This window comes from Podarcis liolepis, assembly GCF_965112155.1.
Source record: "Podarcis liolepis genome assembly, chromosome: 3".
Classification (NCBI taxonomy): Eukaryota; Metazoa; Chordata; class Lepidosauria; order Squamata; family Lacertidae; genus Podarcis; species Podarcis liolepis.
The window spans coordinates 51,573,191-51,595,183 of NC_139557.1; the positions used below are offsets into that span (position 1 = coordinate 51,573,191).

At 41.9% G+C, this 21,993-nt stretch overlaps 2 protein-coding genes across 6 annotated transcripts in view; one reads left to right on the forward strand and one right to left on the reverse strand.

Annotated features, from left to right (window-relative positions):
• CRYBG1 (crystallin beta-gamma domain containing 1) overlaps positions 1 to 4,706 on the forward strand; it is a 90,662-nt gene extending 85,956 nt beyond the window's left edge. For both annotated transcript variants that reach the window (XM_083497619.1, XM_083497620.1), the window contains one exon: positions 2,706 to 4,706. In XM_083497619.1, the coding sequence (XP_083353745.1) occupies positions 2,706 to 2,794 (89 nt within the window). In that variant the 3' untranslated portion in view covers positions 2,795 to 4,706. The remainder of the gene's footprint in view (positions 1 to 2,705) is intronic.
• RTN4IP1 (reticulon 4 interacting protein 1) overlaps positions 1 to 21,993 on the reverse strand; it is an 88,761-nt gene that overhangs the window by 37,433 nt on the left and 29,335 nt on the right. The window contains exons 1-11 of one of the 4 annotated variants that reach the window (XM_083497688.1): positions 21,817 to 21,985; positions 21,075 to 21,377; positions 18,995 to 19,146; positions 17,977 to 18,045; positions 16,846 to 16,970; positions 16,036 to 16,084; positions 13,381 to 13,517; positions 12,352 to 12,535; positions 12,124 to 12,216; positions 5,433 to 5,522; positions 2,061 to 2,603 (exon numbers count right to left, since the gene is read on the reverse strand). In XM_083497688.1, the coding sequence (XP_083353814.1) occupies positions 2,418 to 2,603; positions 5,433 to 5,522; positions 12,124 to 12,216; positions 12,352 to 12,535; positions 13,381 to 13,517; positions 16,036 to 16,084; positions 16,846 to 16,970; positions 17,977 to 18,045; positions 18,995 to 19,146; positions 21,075 to 21,377; positions 21,817 to 21,970 (1,542 nt within the window). In that variant the 5' untranslated portion in view covers positions 21,971 to 21,985 and the 3' untranslated portion in view covers positions 2,061 to 2,417. Of the gene's footprint in view, positions 1 to 2,060; positions 2,604 to 5,390; positions 5,523 to 12,123; positions 12,217 to 12,351; positions 12,536 to 13,380; positions 13,518 to 16,035; positions 16,085 to 16,845; positions 16,971 to 17,976; positions 18,046 to 18,994; positions 19,147 to 21,074; positions 21,378 to 21,816; positions 21,986 to 21,993 lie in introns of those variants that run through there. The other 3 variants (XM_083497689.1, XM_083497690.1, XM_083497691.1) reach the window with 3 other exon arrangements.

A 21,993-nucleotide genomic window follows, 5' to 3' on the forward strand; every position in this document is an offset into this window, starting at 1 on the left:
GAGGATTTACTGTTTTATCATAAGCCATGTAGTAAATCTGCTTTTTCTCTGAAAAACTGCATAGGCTTAATATCAAATTACAAAATCATTCTGCACAGACGTATTGCCCCAAATAAGTTCGGCAAGCTTTGTTATTTGCATCAGAGCAGTTTAGTGTTAATACTCGGTTAGTAAAGTTAATATTTACTGAGTTCCAGTTATACTAATGTCAGGATCTTTAGTTTAATAGAAAAACAAGGGGGCCAGTGGCAACTCAAAGAGGAAAAGAGTAGCATTTGTCAGTACAGTGGTGCCTCGCAAGACGAAAATAATTCGTTCCGCGAGTCTCTTCATCTTGCGATGTTTTTCGTCTTGCGAAGCACGGTCCATTGCAACTGCGCCTCTTCAAGCGGCTTTTTTAAAAAAACGCAAGACATTTTTGTCTTGTGAAGCAAGCCCATAGGGAAATTCGTCTAGCGAAGCAACGCAAAACCGAAAAACCCTTTCGTCTAGCGAGTTTTTCGTCTTGCGAGGCATTCGTCTTGTGGGGCTCCACTGTATATTGATGCCTTATTCTAGTTTGTGAGCTGATACTAAGCTTGTACTTTCTAAGTGTGTGTTATGTTGCCCTCTTGAGGCTGCAGTTAGAACTGACACTAAAAGATAGATGGACTTTTTCTGTAACAAACAAAACTTGATCCACTTGTTCACTACTAGCTACTGCAAAAAACCATCTTGAGTAATTTATAAAATAACCAAAACTGTTCCCATAGTTTCTACCACATGATGTTCCACGGCTCATACTTTTCCAGACAAGTTTCTTGCCAATGGAAATCTACAATACAACATTTGGAGAAAGCAGTATTGTTTTTATTATTGATGTGTAAATTAAATGCCAAATTTGTTGTCGTTTAGTCGTGTCCATGGGGTCACGAAGAGTCGGATGATGTCCTGCAGTCTACTTTGAGAATGCCAATTTACATTTTGTTAGTTAAATAGCATTCCTTTGCGCGTAACAGAGCTAGTCACTTTGAGTAGTAAGCATCCTCTCATAAAAGTCCCCTTGATCAGTTGTGAACATGATATATAATTTTGAGTCCATAGAGGTGAGATGCAAGGATATCAGAGTAGATACTCAAAAGATATACAAGCATTAATGATTATCAACATAGGCAAATGCCTGTTTAAAATTTAATAACACAAATTATCATATGATATACAGTGGTGCATCGCAAGACGGAAAACTCACTAGACGAAAGGGTTTTTGGTTTTTTGAGTTGCCTCGCAAGACGATTTTCCCTATGGGCATGCTTCGCAAGACGGAAACGTCTTGCAAATTTGTTTCCTTTTTCTTAACACCGTTAATACAGTTGCGACTTGACTTCGAGGAGCAACTCATAGCACGCGGTGTGGTAGGCTTTTTTGAGGTTTTTGAAGACTTTGGTGATTTTTGAAGCTTTTCCAAAACTTTTCCGACACTGTGCTTCGCAAGACGAAAAAAATCGCAAGACGACAAAACTCGCAGAATGAATTAATTTCGTCTTGCGAGGCACCACTGTATACACAGTCTAAACTCTAGTATGATCAGCCACGTTTTCAGGGCATGGTCTCACGTTAACGCAATGCAACATTCTAAATAGATGCAACATTTTACCTTTTCTGCAGTGGCTCCCCCTTTGCAGAATGCTCTCCTCAGGGAGGCTTGCCCAGCACCTTCATTACAAATCTTTAGGCACCAAGTGAAAATATTCAGTCTTTGGCTGATAGAACAATCTATGGCCTTTTAAATGTGCCTGGGATTTTTTTGGTTGTTACGCATTTTTTGTGTTTATTGTGTTTTATGTTGTAAGCTGCCCTGTGAACTTTGGATGAAAGGCAGTATATAAATTTAATAAATAATGACAATAGGTATGGTTTGGTTGAAAACCATGGGGAATGGCCTGAAAAGCCTGTCTATGCCACCTTGAAGTTCTATCTTGGAAGACAGGTAGGATGTAAATGTAGCAAAAAACAACCACCCTACATTTCCCCATAAAACCTTTTTCTGTGGAATAATAGAGCAAGAATGCTTTTTTTAAAAAAACAGCAGGATCCACTTAAAAGCACCATCAATGGAAGCCTTGAACAATAGGGTTTCCCCCCTCTCTGCTGCCCCCTCAAACTGGCTCAGTGGGGTTGGGAAAACCCCCGGAACGGAGAGGAGGGGGGGATCATTCCATCTGGCATGTTGAAATGTTTTCACAGATGCAACATCCATCAAAGTGTGACGTTGAATTCCTTGAGATTTACCCCAGTGGACCCAGTCAAACCAAAGTCATGACTCACCTTCTATGCAACAAGTTAGGACTTTGATCATAGCTATCTCAGACTAAGCTCATAGTTCCTGGTTATTAAAGAAATTGATTTATGTGTAAGCCTCTTACAGTAGGGAATATCTGCTAGATAAGTAAACACATAGCATTATACTTCATAGATTGGGCACATCTTAGACTGAGGATTAGAATTTCTGATAACCAGTAAGTCATGTATACTTGCAGGTTGCAAGATAAATTTGCATGGCAGCTAGGGTGCAGGGAAGCAAATGTTGTCTTGAGAGGAGACTGCACAGAAACAAGAATGCCATCCTGCAGGAAGACAGCAAGTAGAGGAATTGGGGGGATTCAGTGATGCATCAAAGATTTGTTTTCGCTCACAAATGCTATACTGAAACTATTGTTTAATTTTAGGTGGGAAGCACTATGATCAAAACCACCTCGTTCTCAGTTCAGCCAGCGAAGACAGGCCAACACAGTGCTGGGAACCGCTGGTTGTATAAATGGCACAGGCTAAGAATCAGTTCCATCAACTTTATGAAGACTGGCAGAAAACAGGACATTGGAGCAGTCTTCACAGTAATTTTTAAAAACAATTAACAGAATTTGAGTGAGTGAGTGAATGCTGTTTGTACCCTTGGATTAAGACCGAGAGACCTACCCCCTTTCCTATTTGTTATTCAAAGGTTAAAACATATTGCAAGCAGTTATTATACATCATTGATAAGTTATTCAGAATACATTTTAATCTGGTATTTTAAATTATTTACAAAGACTTGTTTTATTCTCCTTGGCTTCATGCTGAAACAGAATTTACATTTTTGCACTGGAATTTTTTTTACTGAAAATTTGCCTGCAGCTATTCTGTTTGGACCAAATATAATGAACCGTTTACTCATAAAATGAACCCAATCAAATCAGGCAATTTTTAAAATGGAGTTACAGCATTACAGTCAAATGTATTAAAGTACACTCTTAAGCCTGTGGTTGTACTTTTGTATCAAAGACAAATGCATATTCCATAAACATTTGCTGCCAGATAGAATAGGTTGCCAAATAAGCTGCTCAGTTCCTTAAAAATCTGCATGTCTGCCTTACTTTATACAACGTGGGACTCATCCAGACTTCTGCTTGTCTCACCACTTTCCCATAGCCAATAATTTAGCACTGAATTGGAGTAAATGTCACTCATATTTTCTGATTCAGTGCTAAAGTGTGGGTTTTCCCAGGGAGGGCCGTGGAGAAACAGATAACCCATCAAAGTATGGGACAAGCAGAAGTGTGAATGAGCCCTTAGTAACTCTTTGTTAAAGGTCAAAATGTACCACTTTTGAAATGCAAGAGGAAATACTATTCCATAAAATCTGGCTTTGCTAGCATAGTAATTCTCTCTTTTCAAGCAGCTGCACCACCAACAACTGTTTGCTTCCCAACTTCTGTGCCCTAAAATTTCTTGGATGAAAATTGTTGCCTAAATTTTCATGTTAGTTTTATACTACTGATAATGTATTCAGAGTTATTTCAGTGTTAAGCTCTTCTGTACCCTGCTTTACAACCCATCCTGTTTGTTTCCCATCTTAGCATGTAGTGGGCAGACATTGCTGCATTTGAAAACCCACAGCAATAGCTTGTGTGATTAAGTAAAAATTTTATCTGAATTCCACAATAATCCAAATTGTCCCCTGAAAAACACTAACACCTTACTGTTCAGGTGAAAAACAGTCTAGAGGAGTTGCAGCCATTCTATAAAGTAGTCCCAGCAAATTGACTACCTATATGCTAAGGTGGGAACATTTTGAATTCCTTGAGTATTCAACTACAGGAAAACTCGCATGTTAGAGGCAGTCATGGAGAAGCTTGCATTCTCCTGACAAATATAATAGATGCTTGGTACCTAGGCATCTCTAGCAAACCAAAGCAATTTTCCAAGAGAAAACAGAAATAGGTTTTATATATAGAAACTTAAGATAGCTCTTAAAGTACTACTTTTTCCTAGTGTGAAGATTATTCTGTTATTTCTGTTACTACTCTTTCCTAGTGTGAAGATTATTCTGTTATTTCTATTACTTTGATCTTGAATGTTCTGATGCAAACCACTTAATACTATTGCTACTTGCACACCTGGGATGCTCTGTCAAGTGTCCTGAAAAGCTGTTAGGATTTTCCAATTCTGCACTGACTTGGTTAGACAACACTATTTTGTTAATTTGTTTATTAGGAAATTAGCACACTTCCACTTCAATCTGCTGTACAAATTATTGCTTTTGGTTAAAATATTTCTAGTGTTCTTGATAAGAACCTGCTGCTTATTTCTTTGAAACTTGGTTTTAAGGTGTGTTACTTAAAAATAAACATTTTTCTGTGCCCCAAACTATTGTATAAACATATTTTACAAATAAATATTATTCTGATGAATTCTATTGTGTATGTTTACAAACAGCTCCAAGTTCTGGCAAAAGTTGCAGGGAGCATAGATGAAGAGCAGGAACAACAGACTGCTGATAAAAATAGCATATTACAGCCGTTCTCTACAGGGCCAATAAGTTATTCTGAGTCTGAGCGTGGCACAAAATGGAGCATAGAGGGATAATTATGGGTGCAGGATTAGCAAAAGTCTTTCAGAAGCAGTCGGTATTAGCTTCATGAGATATGGCTATAAAAACTGAAAAGACTTGCCTCCAGTGTGGGGGGAAAGAGGATAGACCTATTACACTTTTCTCACAGTGATTCTGCACATACACAAGTGATTGACAGTTCATACACTGTTGATGCCAAGGGTATCTACAGAAGCAAAGCATTAATGTGAATCCTTAGCCAAAACAAAAAGCTTTTTAAATATCCCTTTCCATACACCTTAAGGGTTTTCCAGCCTGTCTTCAATAAGTTTTATGAAAACGTTACATTTTTGCTTCCTAAAGACTGTGCATTTAATGACCATGTTTCATGGTGTCATAACAAAAAATCATTTCAAAATAAGAATTCTATTGCTGCTGCAGTAACAGAGCATTAACCTCTAGATATTAGTAGCTTACCAAAGTCCCATGTAAGAAAACTCACATAGGAACTATAGGAACTAAAGAAATTTCACAGAAATCAGAGTACCTAGACAGAAAATATTTATTTATCTGTTACATTAATCACCGTTTTTCCACGTGCATGCCCTTCTTCCATCTTCTGGAAGGCCTTGGGAACATCAGAAAAGGAGAAAACTTGATCAATAACTGGATGTATCTGCAGGGGGGGTGGAAATACATTGTTATTCTAATAGTTTGTATACAGCACAACAGCACAAACCCACAACAAAAATATTAGCATATAGCATTAAAAGATAGTAGCAAACATTTTCAGTTTGCTTGAAACTAGCCTGCTTCCCCTACAGATTGTGCATCACTGTAGCTATGCATCTCAAGAGGACTAAATATTATACCTCTGCAGAAATAAAGCATTTCTCAAGAAAGAGAATGCAGGTTTTCCTTTCAATATTGTACCCTTATTGGTACAAAAGCAATCAATTATAGGAGAAGATCGTGAAGATCTAGAAAAGGGCAAAACACATGATCAGGTGTATCATTTTTAACTAAATGAAAAACAAAAGCTGCAGATATTTTTAGTGATGCCCCACACACTTCAAGCAGTTATTTATCTGGAGTAGATGAAGCCAAACACTTTGTAAAACACATGCACAATATAAACAGCCCTTTGATTCCAGGTTTATCTGCTCTTTCTTCCAATATTTTGGAAGAAGAAAATGGGAGGGGAGCAAGAAGGAAGGACCCAACATTTAGAACATTAATCCCACCCCCCCATAAGTGTATTATCTCTGTTTGGTTGAAAAGCACATCCTGGCACCATCTAATTATACACATAACTACAAGGCTTTAAAAACAACAGAAAACTTTTGTGTCAGCACCCCAGTAGTTCATTTCTCTCCTACAGGTGGACTATATGACCTTTATACAGAGTCATACCATTGGTCTGTCTAGCTCAGTATTGTCCACAGTGGCTAGCATCAGCTCTCCTGGAGTTCAGAAACAAGTTTCCCTAGCCCTACCTAGAGATGCTGGGAAATGAGTGGATTCTTCTGCAGACACAGCAGATGCTCCACAACGAGCTACAACCCTTCCCTTCTATAGGTGGACTTTTAATAAGCATTGACACTTTAAAAAAATACTTTAAGAGTATATTTTGGGGGGAGCGTTTCAAATAAATGTCCTAATGAACTGCACCACCACCGGAAGGCAATAAAATGTGCACTGAACACAACTGACTCTGGCACCCACAGATTCAGTGGCAGAGTGGATGAGCCCAACAGGCACATGAGCTAGTCAGGATTCTCCCTCATGTGGAGAAGCTCTAAACATGTAAGCTGGTGCACATAGAGGGCTCCATCACACTCTTTACCAAATGGGTGGCTGCCATGAATGCTCAGGATTAGCAATACAAAACCCACTGCAAGTCTTCAGTCTCCCAGCTGCCACTGCCTTAATGCTGACTACAAACAAATCAAATCTGCAAGTGATCTTCACAATTGAAGCTAATGAGTTCTTCCATTAAAACAAGCCTCGCAGCTCAGAAAAAAAGTGAAATAGGATAATGAGGAACATACAGTAATTCCACACACAATTGCTCAAATCGGTAGAACATAAGACTCTCAATCTCAGGGTTGTGGGTTAATGTCCCACATCGGGCAAAATATTTCTGCATTGTAGGGGACTGGGCTTGATGGCCCTGTGGTCTCTTCCAACTCTGCAGGTCTATGAATAAATATCTATCACACACACCACTTTGGAAAAATAGCTTGTGGTTCACAGGACTAATCTCTAGGGGGCACAATCTTACTATTCCATGAAGTCTACAGCACTCTTTAAAAACAAGGCAAGTGAAGTAGTGTAGTTGGAAAGACCCTTGAATTTAAACTAAGATCATTTTTGAAGGCTGCTGCAAAAGGCTGAAAACTCATACACTACATTGTTGCAGACATCTGGTCTGACGGGCTTGTTGACCCTCAGCAATGCAAAAAAGCGACATGAACACTACAATTGATGATCACAGCAATCTGGCGCATTAAACACTTTATCTGGCCAGCTGATCCCGACCCATTGTTTCAATAAACCTGAAAAGGGCTGACCATGTACCCAGCACAATATGTCATTCAGTGTTTACTGCAATCAACCTGACTAAGACAAATATTTCTTCCTGTGCACAGGCGGGCAAGTCAGACAAATGCATTCAGCAAGTGATGACGTGATAGTAAGTGGAGATTAACTAGGCAATGAAAACACTATCTGTTTACAAGTACGCATCAGCCCCCTGGCCACAGAACACTTGTTTGTTCAAAGGAGAGAGATTAAAATCATGAAGTCTGGGGAGGGAAGGGATTACATACACCAATACAGAACTGCCAGCCTGAAAAAAAGAAGTGAAATTATTGAGCCGGAGTTCCAGTTACACGTATCTTTTGGTTGTCCATTCATGATAACAGTGACCTGTGAAGTATTCTCCCATGTACTAACAGTGCACTCGATCTGCAGAGTGTGAATCTTTATACAGCTAACATGGTACCATTCGTGCACAAGAGAGAGGGAAATGGCAGGCTTTGCAGGACCCCAAAGCTTTGCAGAAGGCCAAAAGACAAATCTGAATACAAAACATGAGGGGAAGAGGTGTGGGTAGGAAAGAAATCCAAACAAGAAATCCAAATAGTGAGGACTGTCCATACTCGGTGGGCATGGAATGGTGACTGGTTGTTGGAGAGGGGAAATGGATTGGAGTCTCCTCAGAAGGGGCATAGCTGGCTGGCCAGCTCCCTGAAATTTAACTCAACTAGCTAGGACTACAACACTACCAAGGGAAAGAGCCAAAGGAGTCATTCCATTAGCAGAAGATGGCTTGGATCCAATGGAGGATTCAGAAAACGGAAGTGGGGAAAGGCAGTTCTCAAGTCTTGGAAATAACCCCACAAAAGAAACTAAGCTGCAAGCAAAACTAAACCAAGAGCTAGCTAGGATGTTTCTGCAGAGGAAGAGGCTTCCCTCTTCAATACCTATGTTGGGTAAAGATCAGTGAGAGAGCCCACTTCCCCTTCTTTGCCAGAAAAGTGTTGCAGTTTCATAGATTTGCAACGTAAATCAGAAACCGAATAAGGCCCTTAATCCAAACCAGTGGGGCTAAGGGGTGCATGTAGGGTTATAGAGAGCGCTTGTCTATGGCCACCTACTGAGTTCATGCCTGAGGGTATAGTTCAACCACAGACTTTGCAGGTGATACCCCTAGCTATTCAGTAAGGTAAGCTGCAGTAGAGATCTACCCCCAGATTTCACACGATGACAAGAGGCATAAAAGCAAGATGACTCACAGTTGGCAACGTGAAGGCCCAAGTGTCCTCAGAACAGAACAAGGCTACATATTCATTGATTTTATTATTATTATTATTAGCATGGGAGCCTGCCCAGACTACTGACTTTAAATTAACGCTTGTCAAAGGAGGCAACCCCATCCAAGTGTGGTAGGAAAGGGGGCAGAAATGCACCAAGGCTCTACAGCAAGCAAGGTGGGCGTTTTCAAAGCTCTCTTGTGCTTGCGAAGGCAGGCCCCGAGGCCTGCTGAAAGAAAGATGTAGCTCAACATTGGCAAGTATGCTGTGAGAAGCTGGCAGGAGCTGCAACTCAATAACGCAATGGATCAGATGACACAAGCATGGCCCAGAAAATCTTTATGAGGTTGGATACAAGCAGTGGCATTCAATGCTAGTCTTACTCAGAAGAAGATAATGGCCAGAACTAACATAGGTTCATTAATTACAAGGCAACTGCTCCAAGCAGGACTTAGTTAAATGCAACTCAGTGGCATCTATTTTATCCTGGTGTTTAAAAAATACGCCTATATTCCTACCCATCCAGGCAAATACCTCATTCACAGGTTAAATCACTACTTTCTGAAGTCAATGAGCAACCCAAGAAGCAGAAGTCTATTCTTTCTAATACACCACCACTCCCAGTATTTTTTCCATGGCATGGAAAGGCATTCAGACTGGCATCTTGCCCCTCCCAATGGGAAAGGCCTACTTTCCAGGGAAGCAGGAAGGCAGTGGAGATATTTTCCAGGCTCTTCACCATTTGCTTCATTAGCTGTATTTGACCAGATTTAGATCAATGGTGAGCCACATGCAGTCCTCAGCCTAATTTTATGTGAGTAACAAGAAGGGAGAAAGGGGCTGGCAGAGGGAGAGATAAAAGGGGGTGCTCCAGCCCCACCCACTGCCAGTGTGCAAAAGGATACCGTTATAAAAGGACTCCCCACTTTTGCCTTAGAGATGAACGAAATGTGAGAGCAGACCTCTCAGATGTATCTCATTTTTCTGCCTTCACTACTCCAGAAGAATCTTGCTTTTTATGCAGGACATCCCTTCCTGCCTCACTTTATCTACTTCATAATTATTACTCCTCTGGGATGCAAAATGCAATGTCTGCCCCTTTCCCAGATCCCTAAAGTCAGCACCAAATTCTCACTGAGCTGTTGTTGGGACAAGCTGACTATGGCAGAAAACATACTAAGCGTACATCTGTTTCCACCACTAAATAAAACCACAGCTTATGAAAGTGTGCATTCATAAGAATGCACAACAAGAGATGCCCCAATTCCAGAAAGAAATCATTATTCACAATGCAACATTTGGAAACGTTCTCTGAACTTTTGTGAGAAGGTAACAGACAGAACCCCAGTTTTAATCAGTCTTGTTCTAGATGCCTTACATGCTTTAATAATCTGCCAATTTACCTCCACTGACTCCACTGGGCAGGTTTTTAAACAGAATGTGAAACCCAGAAGTAATGCTTACCACAAGCTTTTGCAAGCAATTGCCAGTAAGCTTGTAAGTTAGAATTTGGAGAATGCTTTGCTTATCTCATTCTTCGCCCTGCCCTATTAAGTTCACAGATTCCTGTAAGTACAGCTTTACCGATGTATACAGACAAAACCAAAACAAATGGAATAAATGTATGTACATCAAAAATATCGGCTCAGCATTGTTTACAGGGATCTACAGGAAGCTAAAGCAAATGAGGAAAGCATAAAAGCCCTGAGAAGGAAAACTATGGCATTAAGGATTTCTCTCTGAACAGAGAGAATGAGAGGGTAAGCAAACATTTCTCCTTCTTTGTAAACCTTATGACAAAAGAAGCTCCAAGCCATCCACAAACACACAATGGGCATTTTCAATAGCATTAGCCTTCACCTGCTCAGAGACTTATGCAGACAACTTAGTGCTACGCCCTTCCTCTCCTCCATACGCAGAGTTCTTCCCAAGCATGAAGCAAGGGGTGACCCAGGAGGAATGGGGCATCCCCAATACATCATGTGGCTACGTAGCAGTGCTTGTCGGTTATGTCTAGGCCAAAGACGTCTTTGCTATCGCCACCTGAAAGAGGCCACTGAATCTTGCTATTATGAGAAGTATCCCTGTGCCAGCTTTTTTCTATTTGCTGCAGTAGAGAAGGCTGGAATGTGAAAGAGCAAGTGATATGAACAGAGCAAAAAGGTCACATTTACTCCATGTATGCAGCAAACAAAACTGAGTCAATATGCATAATGCTGTAAGCTGGGGTAGCCCAGTAGCTAAGAAACTGAGCTTAAGAAGTCCCTGGTTCAAATTTTGTCTCTGCCATGTACTCACTAGGAACAATTAGGCCAGCCACTATCTCTCAGCCTCCCTTCCATAATACAAGGGATAATGATGCCAGATTACCTTACAGCAGCCTTCCCCAACCTGCGGTCGCTAATGGTATCTGCAATCAAACAACACTGGAGGCCCCAAGCTGAAGAAGGATGCCTACAGGGGGGGGTGGTTCTTACAAATTAGTCTCATCTTTTTTTTCAGAAAAGAGAACTCAAAGCAGCTTTCTAATAAAAGCATGCGTAAAAACAATAGAACAACCTAAGACATGGCAGTAATATATATGTAAAATCAGATCCACACCCTACTAAAAGAAAACTAAGATCCAAAAGCCTAGGAGAGCAGGGGTGTTTCTGCCTGGTGCCTAAAGATAGTGATGGCGCCAGGCATGCCTCCCTGGAGAGAGCGTTCCATCGATGGGGAGCCACCACTGAGAAGGCTCCTTCTTGTGTTGCCCCCCCCACACCTCCCTTAGAGGGTTGTTGCATATAATGCATGTGAAGTGCTTGGAACATTTGAACACCTATACAAATTTCAAGCATAATTATCACCATTAAGCAGCGCTGACTCAAAAAGCTCGAACAATGGAAGATAACGTGATAGTTAAAAGACTAGGATATTCACCTGGTCCACAGGTGAGGAAGGCCAACAGGACTGCCAAACCATCAATCATCTGAGGTCATAATGATGTAGATGATTGACAAGTGTGTTGCCCTGCTCAAAGGGGACGGAGGAGATGCTGCCCAAGGAGGATTGAACTTTCAGGTCATAAGCTGATGGGGGGCGGGGAGAGAGTTCAATCTTTTTTGCAATGTCCAGGTGCACCAGCCAGTTGCCTAGACAGTTAAGGCTACAGCATGTTATGTGCTGCATGTATTGTAAGCATCTATCTTCACATATTTAAATGATTATGCTCCAGCAGATTGGAAGGCAGTCCTAACCTCCAGGCACACTTTTTTTGTGTAAGCTGATACGCTATATAGATAATTAAACAACAACAGAGAAGCCCCTATTAGGACTCTCAACATGGCAGCACCACAGCCAAGTAAGTCCTTGAAGTTGCTAAATTTTTCTTCCTTAGTTACAAACGAAGCATTTGAACCCAAACGGCGCATGGTTTATAGCAGATAATGGGAAGTAAAACTAGCAATTCAGACATACCTTTCCTGCATCAACGAGATCAGCTATTTCGTCCAGATAAGGGCCGCTTGGTGCAAAAAATGCCCACCGGTAATGAACCCCTTTACAAAGATGCTGTAACAGACAGCAAGCACAAGTTTAGAGCATGACTGACATTAAAGAGCAGGTGAAAAAACAGCACACTGGAAAGCAATTGCTCACATACAGCAAATGGGTAGGAAGCTAAAGCATTTGATTTAGTTAACAGACCTTGAAAGTTTTTGAACCGAACGTCATTCCAGTCCGTAACATGCCATCCGCTACACCAAGCCTGTCCATGTTGACCAAGAAGGGGGTTATCAAGGAGACATAGGTGGCTCCTGACCATTTTTTGAGGAAATCAGGAGCCCATTTTTCAGTGGATCCACCAACATTATCTAAGATAAAATCAAACCTAGGGAGATAAAACAGGAAGAAAATGAATTGGAACCATTTCCTTTCTCTCCCAAAGAACACACCATGTCCCGGCCATGATGGTATCAATCAATTACATAACAACTTGAGGAAAGCTATCTAAGCATGCTTACTCAGAAAGAAGTTCAAAAGCTTTCATGTGCAAATGCTTTACATTACATACACATGTCTTTATATGTAAGTCATTAATAGTCTGGGCAGGGCAATTCGAGCCCCCAGTGTTAGGATGTGGTGGGGTCCCTGTATGTCTCCTCCTGCAGGTCTCCCACCATAAGATCCTGCTGTGCTCACAGTGTGGATTTCTGACAGGCTCCTGCTGGTGATCTTCCTGCTGGTGGAAAATCCCCAAACAGGGTGGAATAGGAGAGGGCAGAGCTATGTGTTTGCGGGAGGGGAATTATTGGTTTGTTTTGGTTCTTTTTTTCATTACGTACTTTGTGTTCTTATGTTGTATTTTTATGTTGTGAACTGATCTGTGATCTTCGGATGAAGGGCAATATACAAATTTAATTAATAATAATAATAATGTTGGTCACGGAGCCACTGGATCCTAAGTGAGTCCAGCAGTCAGAGAGGGACCGAATCCTGACCCGGCAAAGCAAATACCACCTTCTGTCCTGGCTGCTGTGAGCAGCAAGGCTTCAGATACAGTGATGGCTCCACCTCTGGATTCGACCCAGGTGATCCCTGTACGGATTGCTCACTAAGTTACCAGCACAGAAGACTCAGGTGCAGGCGACCTGCTCAAACCCACCCAAAAATGTAGCAGCCAACTTGGGGTTGTGCACATTCACCATGCACACTCATGATTTAGCCCATACATACAGCGGTAACATTTTCAGCTGTTCTTCCACACTTCCAGATTTGTAGTCGATCACATCATCTGCTCCGAGACGTTTCACGAGTTCACTGGCATCTTGGGAACAAACTGCTGTCACATGAGCACCCCAGGCTTTCATTAGCTGAATGAGAAGACACAGTGCAAAAAGAACACAGCAGCTGACTAGACTTGTTTTCAGCAGATGACACACAACTACCGCCCTTCTCTAACTCAAATTTGTATTTCTTCTCAACAGGGCCAGACTTACGGCACCTTAAGCAAGGGCAAAATTCCCCCACCCCTTATATTTATTTTCACAGTAATTCATTTTGGTACAGCTGGGTTTGTATGGATCTTCTCAGTAGGTACCTATATAAATTATAAGATGATTAGTATTATTAGTGTTATTAATCATAATAGAATCATAGAATTGTAAAGTTGGAAGGAGATCCCAAGGGTCATCTAGTCCAACCCCCTATGAATTATATTATTGTTGTTGTTGTTGTTTTGTTATTGTTGTTGTTATCACCACCATCATCATTTGCATCGCCGCCCCCCACTCAGCACCCCATGGAGGAGAACTGCCTACACACCCCTAAATCTGGCGCTGCTTATCAATGGCAAGCTGTTCTGTGCAAGAAAGGAGGAACTTTCTGACAGTAAGATCTATCTGAGAGTGGAGCAGACTCCCTCAGGAGGTGTTAAACTCTCCTTCATTGGAGGTTTTTAAGCACAGGTTGAATGGCTCTCTGATTGGGATACTTTAGATGAGATTCCAGCACTGCAGGGGGTGGGACTAGGTGACCCTTGGGATCACTTCCAACTCTACAATTCTAGGAAAAAGACACCCAACCAGGCACTGCTGGGACTATCTTGTGCCCTCTGCCTGCCCCCCCACCCCACCCCTGAATCCGGTTACAGTGGTACCTCGGATTACAAACACCTCAGGTTGCAAACACTTCGGGTTACAGACTCCGCTAACCTGGAAGTAGTACCTGGGGTTAAGAACTTTACCTCAGGATGAGAACAGAAATTGCACGGCGGCAGCGGGAAACCCCATTAGCTAAAGTGGTACCTCAGGTTAAGAACAGTTTCAGGTTCAGAGCAGACCTCCGGAACGAATTAAGTTCTTCACCAGAGGTACCACTGTACTTCCATCTGGTAGTAAGATGGCCAAACTTGAGAGTCAGGAGCTGTCAGATCCTGTCCTGAGGGAGCTGGGTCCATAACCGCATGATGCCTTTCAAGTGACAAGGCTCACCTGGTTTCACCTGTGGCGTTTTTACATTAAGAACAAAGAAAGAGCTTTCTTGGATCAGACCACCAAATCCATCTAAGTTTAAATGTTTCTGACAAAAGACCACAAAGCAGGTTGTAACAGTAACTGCCCTCCCCAGTTTGTTCTTAAGAACTAGGGCTGGTATCCAACAAATGCGTCCCACTTGCACAATGGAACTCCCGGAGTACTCACCAAATTTCCTCTGGAGGGTTACTGTCCCCCAGACCCTCATTTTTCTTGCCCAAATAAAAAGCTCAGTTTGACTTTCCGAATTTAGTTTCATTACAATACACAGACAGATGGTACTCATATTTTATACCTGGATATTTTTTAATCACATTTTTAAAAGTGTCAGCTCTAGAAAGAGATTCTATTTGATATTTTAATTACATGTCATTCAATATTGCATAAAAGCCTGCTTTTCTGTGATTTCCAAAGAGTGGAATGGGGTCCCTCCAAGACAACACGGAGTAGATCGGCAAAGGGCAAAATCTACCACTGGACTTTCAAGGGATCTTGAACTAGAACTAGAACTAGAACTAGAAAGGACCAATATATACAACAGATTTCAAGCTGAATTCAAAACCTTGGTCGTTTGGGAACAGGGCTGCCTGTCCCTATATGTGCCTGTGATACAGTAAAAATTTCATCAGAGGTCCTTATCTGGCTTCCTCAACCATCCAAGAGATGGCAGGTAGCCTTCTGAGTGGAAGCACTCTAACTGTACCCCAGTGTCATCATGGCATTTCCACTTTCTAGGGCCTTTTAACTAGGTCTGATCTGTTTTATCTTGGGTGTGCGTCAGTCACAAAATTAAGTTCAGATCCCAATTTGGTGCTTCATGAAACCATCAGCCTTGCCAACTCCAGCTGAGACAGAGCAAGGGTTTTGTTTCCTCTTCCATTCACTCTTGGGAAATTAAACATGACAATATTTTTTCCCTATTTTGAGAGAAATGGATGGGTCTTTTAGGCATAGTATCCAACAAGAGTACATTGAGCCTGCAAATAGGTCCTGGGAGATTTCTTCTCTTGGTACCTTTAACATTTGATTCTTCTTTCTTTCTTAATAATGAAACATCTGTAACTTTTTTACACATGCAAGTGATGGACCAGGAGCAAAAATGGGTGCAGCAACAAATGCTAATTTACTCACAAATCCATCTCTATCCTTCATCTAAGCAAGCAAGATGTATTGTCACAGTTCAAAAACACATTCTAGATAGGCAAAAAGAACTCAACTAATCAGTACTGTTATCTCACCATTCCAAGATTATGAGGGGTGGGGGTGGGGGATGATGTTCTTAGTCACTCATTGCAGAGGATTTGAGTCTAAGCTTTCCCAAAATATCAGCCAAGGTAGTTAGTTGTAACATATTTACCTGTATAGCAAAGGTACCTACTCCACCTGCTGCACCAAAGATCAATACTCTGTGAAGCGAAAAGAATTCCAGGTAAGGAGGCATTTCTATACCCCAGCAATTCAAAGGTGTTAAATTGATGGTCTTTGTTGTGAAAATTTATTTCTAAATAGTTCTGTCTATATAGGGCAAAGTCAAAGGAAAAGAAAGGTAAACTGGAGGGTGAAAGATAATAAATAGCTCCTAAACTAGTTTTAAAAAATCATACTAAAGCCAAGGAGAAACTTTTCATTTAACTATGACATTTTCTTGTATATGACATAATGGGATTTTCCCCTTCCCTCTTGGTCCCAAGGCTCTTTAGAACCCCTTAACTTCTGAGACTACCTGAAGACACCTTACTTTCAGATGTGTTCTCTTATCATAAGATCTACACCAGTTCTGCTGTCACTCTCCTCTAAACTCACTAGTGATGTTACCAACCCCAGACCTTCCGCCAAAGTGCCTACTGGCTCCTTGCCTCTTCCCACTCTGGGCAAAACCCCAGCCCAAGAGCTCCTTCACCCAAACCACAACGTGTTAAGTCCAACACACTTCAACATGCACGATAATCAAGGAACTGCTTGCAGTAGTTTATATAATGTAGAAACCTATCTCACTCATTAAGTGACTGTGGCCCTCACACTGTTGTTGGACAACACATAAGCCCTGCCCATTGGTCCTGAGGGCTGGGGCTGCTGGAGCTGGGAGTCCAACAGCATTTGAAGAGCCACTGGCTTCCCACCTTTGCTCTACATGAAACTCCTGCTTACAGAACAACTGGTAACTTACCTCTTATTGCTGCAATTATCCTGATTTAGCCCCCCAGCGTGGCGAATGGCAGACCATGCTGTTAGACCAGCATAAGGTAAGGAAGCTGCTTGAGTGTGGCTGAGACATCTGGGCTTTCTAGAGATCTGCAGAAAGGGAGGAAAACAGACATGTATCCAAGAACCGGAAAGATTTTGCTATTTAACATTGTAAAAAAGAAAAGATTGCCAATTTCTGCAGCCCAGATTATTATTATTATTATTAGTAGTAGTAGTAGTAGTAGTAGTAGTAGTAGTAGTAGTAGCAGCAGCAGCAGCATTAATTCAATACAAATTTCAGGTGCTGAGGGACAGTTTCGGGTTGCTCCAAACACATCATTTGCCCCTACATAAACATATAAAAATGTAAGAAAAGGAAATACTTGTATAATTTAAAGAACAAACAAAACAGAACTGTATACATGTGTCTTATTTTGCCACATGCACATGGCTGGTAGCTGAAATGCTGGGAAAAACAGGCAATCACACATTTTTCACACACAGTACCATGCATCCTTTTCCCCCTACAGATGTGTACACATGTGAAAAACATGCCATATCTCACGTGTTGCTTTTGCATATGGATAATCAAAATTCATAAAGACCGGAATACTATTCAGGCAGGGTAGCTCCAGCCTTTTGAATAAGAGGTCACCTGGTTGACTGTAGCAAGTAAGCATTACCCACACACAATGGGCCCTTTCTGTCTTCACATTGCAGCAACACACTGCACTATATATTCAGAAATCGGATCCTGAAAACTCATTGCTGCCATACAGCAGCTGTAAATTCAAGCTCACGGCCCTCCCACCCACTGGCAAAGGGTTGAGATTATGGTTCAGTGCTTTGTTTTGCAAGCAGGGGAAATAAAGCACTGTGCAATTGTAGCCATCACTCATCTGCCTTCCTCCCTGTCACCTTACCTCCCGTTCAGTGTTAAATTTAGGGAAGAGACAGAGATCTGCTACAGCATAGTTCAGATCACAGTGGAAATTTCTGACTCTTCCTTTAACAGTAAAAAAAATATTCTAAGACCAAATGCAAAAACAACCCCACCCGTTTTAGAAGCTGCACAGAAACATTTCATCTCAAATTAAATACTTTGCTTCATTACCTCATTTCCACTTGCCAGAACAAACTCTGACAAAGTGCCTTGTTTCCAGGGAGGAACTGCTGCCCATACCTGTAAAAAAAAGAAGTCCAAAACTCAAACATAGTCCAAAGCTTTTCATGGTTTAGCAGAATTTCTAATCCTTAAATATATTATGTATCAAATTAAGAACATAATAAGAGCCTGCTGGACAGGAAAATTGCCCATCTAGTCCAGCTTCCTGTTCTCACAGTGGCCAACCAGATGTCTATGGGAAGCCTGAAAGAAGGCCAAAGTACAATCACACCTGTAAACCCAAGCAACATGTATTCAGAGGCATGATACCTTGCAGGACATGTTGGGAGAATAAAAGGCTAAGGACTAAACCATACACAAATCTGGAATGAAGTCCCTAAAATGGCTGGATGGCCTCTTTCCAACAACTCCTGCAGCCAAGCTGGTGCCAAACCTATTGCTCTGCTTTCCTTTGGACCACATTGGTGAGGCTGAGAGGGGTTTTTTTCATCTGGGCAGCCCAGGACCTCCATACACATTGCCCAGGCTGGAACCGCAGGGAGGTCACTTAAGTGCTGCTAACACAGGAGGCAGCAGTTATAAGTTACTGGTCCCTGCAGCCACCACCGCAGCTGCTGTGATTCTCCAGAGGTTTGGCTTCACCCCCAGAGGCGCACTCCATTGCCTCCTGAGAAAGATGGATGCCAGCAAAACAGTGGAATTGCAACGTAACTTCCAACATGGTATTGCTCAAGTTGGCACCTCTGTATGCAGCTTATGTACAGGATTATCCAACTTTTCCCTTACTGGAACTCCCAACACCTCCTTTTGGGCTGGCTCTCATAACCCTTAGAACTGCAGAAGAAGCAAAACAAGGAGTCAAAGAAAGAGGCACCATTTGTAACTTCTGGTTTGGCAGTGCACAACTGAAGCAGAAAATGCACACTGAGGTAATCTGTTTCTACTGAGACCGAGGATTTATAAATCCACTTAGAGTAATTCCCATTCCTTCCTTGCTCATCCTTACCTCATCTCCAGGTCTGAAATATTTCACGTCTAGTCCACACTCCATCACAACTCCAGAAACATCCCGACCAAGTGTGAGAGGGAATTCGCTGCCTGTGCTTGTGATGTGCAACGGATCCCGCTTCATCCTTATAGCAGCAGCTCCATAACCACCTGCCAGGCAAACAGAGAACAGTTGTCGCTGGTTTACACAAAGCTCAATTTCCTATGCTCAAAGAAGCCTTCTCTGCAATAAACAGCAGTGTTGGACTAGGACTTAGGAGACCAGAGTTCAAATTCCCACTCGGTCAGGAAGTTCAATGGATGACATTGGGCCGGTTGCTATCTCTTGGCCTAACCTACCTCACAGGGTTTTTGTGAGGAAAAGGTGGAGGGGGGAGAACAGCGTAACCACCTTAAGCTCCTTGGAGGAAAGGTAGGGTCTGAACACCCCATTTTGCAGCCTTCCTGCTGGCTACTCACTAGCGGCCCTCCTGCCTTCCTGCTGGGAGGCCAGTTCAGCCAGGTGAGCTTGATACAGGGACTCCTTAACCTAATCCAACCCTCTCCCTCCAGCCCAGCATTCAAGGGAGAGAAGTGTTGGATTGCTATGTCAGTCTTCACTTTTGTTGCAGCAGAGTAACAAATTGAAACATGATTGAATACAAAGCATTTTATCCAATGGTAGTCAAACTCACAGAAGACCCATTGACATTAATGAGCAGGACTAATCTATGCCCCGTAATTTCAATGGGGCTGCTCTGAGTAAAGCTTAGGTGGATACAGCCCAGAGTAAGACACATCTAAGCCCACTGATTTCAGTGGATTTAGGCACTATTACTTCTGCATATGGTAGAAACATTTGTAGGCCTAAAAGAAATCATGCCTCAATATATGCGTTAATCTTTATGGTGCCATTTATGGTAATTAGATTTACGATACGATACGATATCTTTATTGTCATTTCCCTTACGGAACAATGAAATTGAAAACTACATAAAAGCTACATAAAACTACTACAAAACTACATAAAACATTCAAAACCCCCCCAAAACTCTAAAACCCCATTTTAAAACACACTATACTACAGAAACCCCTTATGCTGCGTTTAGAACCAGAATTGCATTAGCGTAGAAACTGTTTTTCAGGCGGCTAGTCCTGGCCTTTATAACCCTATACCTTCTTCCAGAAGGCAGAAGCTGAAAGAGTTCATTTCCGGGGTGCGTACTATCATGTGCTATCTCTGCCGCTTTCTTATGGCACCTGGCAGCATAGATTTGATCTAAGGTGGGAAGAGTGCACCCAATAATTCTCTCTGCAGTCTTTACAACCCTGGATAGCATTGTTTTTTCCCTGGCCGTGCAGCTCCCAAACCACACGCACAGACCATAAGTTAGTACGCTCTCTACAGTGCAATGGTAGAATGCCATCAACAGGTCCTTTGAGAGATTGTTTTTCCGGAGGATTCTCAGAAAATATAACCTCTGCTGTGCTCTCTTCACCAGGTCTTTGCTGTTCTCTCCCCAGGTTAGATCGTCTCTCAACTCCATTCCCAGAAATTGAAACACTGAGACCTGTTCCATGCACTTCCCCTCAATAATAAGTGGCTGAATATTCAATTTACATTTCCTAAAGTCCACAATGATCTCTTGTTTTCTTTAAGTTAGGCAGTAAGTTGTTTTTCCTGCACCACTCCCCCAACTGCTCAACTTCCTTCCTATAGGCCATCTCCCTCTCTTTATTTGGGTGGTTTTTGTTTTGTTTTTTGGGGCCTGTTTTTTCTACAAGACAGTCATACCCCACCAGAATAGGGCCAATGAAATCAAACTGCATAAGGCTAAAAAGGCTATTAGGAGCACTGAATGTGAAATGCAGTATTTCACACAACTAATGCAGACTTTACAAAGACCATATAGTATTTAACATCACACTCATGAAACACCAAGGTATGAAAATATAAGTAATTATACATAATATTCATACAGCTCATTTCATGAGTTCAAATCAGTTTACAATTTAAACCAAATCATTAATCCTTACTACCAACCTGCGGAGTAGGTAAATATTAATGGTATTGACATGCAATGTATATAGGCACTTACTTCGCATGTTAACATCTATGGGATTTAAGCTTGCAGCATGGACTTTAATAATCACTTCATTAGGGAAGTTGATTAAAGGGAACATCATGTTATTTGTGAATCGCAGCACATCATTCTTTCCGTAACGGTCAATCACCCAGGATGGCATCGTCGTACATCTTTGGCAGGAGACGTGGAAGTTTCTACACGGAAGCTGCTGGATTAAACTTTTTCCCATCCCAAGGCAGGTAACACCCAAGCCAGGGCAGTGCAACAAGCTACTGAACACTTTCCTACTAAACGTGTGTACTTTTAGCAACATGACTGCAAAAGCAATATATATATGGCTTAAATGCTGTGCTCTTTAATGGATATCCCTCGAACACACACTTTGTTACAAAGCAGGCCAGTCAATTCTGATCTGAAATGCACATTTATAAACTTTGTATTTTCTTTTTCTTTTTTTAAAGACAATTTTGATGTTTCTCTTTTCTTCCCAAAAAGAAAAGACAGGGAGAGACAGAGAGAGTGGAAAAACCTCACTTTTCCTGTTACATCTTCATTCCTCACTGGGTTTCGCAAGAATCTGAGGTATACAAGAAGTAAAACACAGCAGGGTTTTTTCGTTTGGAAATATCAATTATGCGCCAGCCCCTAGTGAGACTACCAAGTCCTGAGGCTGGCGACCCCTTCCCCCTAGATATAAGCAGTCCTTAATGTCCTAACTTCCAAAAGTTCTCTCCCTCCCACCGGCCTCTCTCGCCTTTCCTCCAGGAAGACCTGGCCCCGTGAGCAAAACAAGGCAGCCCTGCCTGCCCAGCGTCTCCTTCAGGCGGGCGCCCTGTGTTCCCGGTCACCCAATTGACACAGCTTCCCGCGGCCTGACCGTCCCCCAACCAATAGGAACACAACATCATTTCAACCCCGAAAGCCTGAGCCA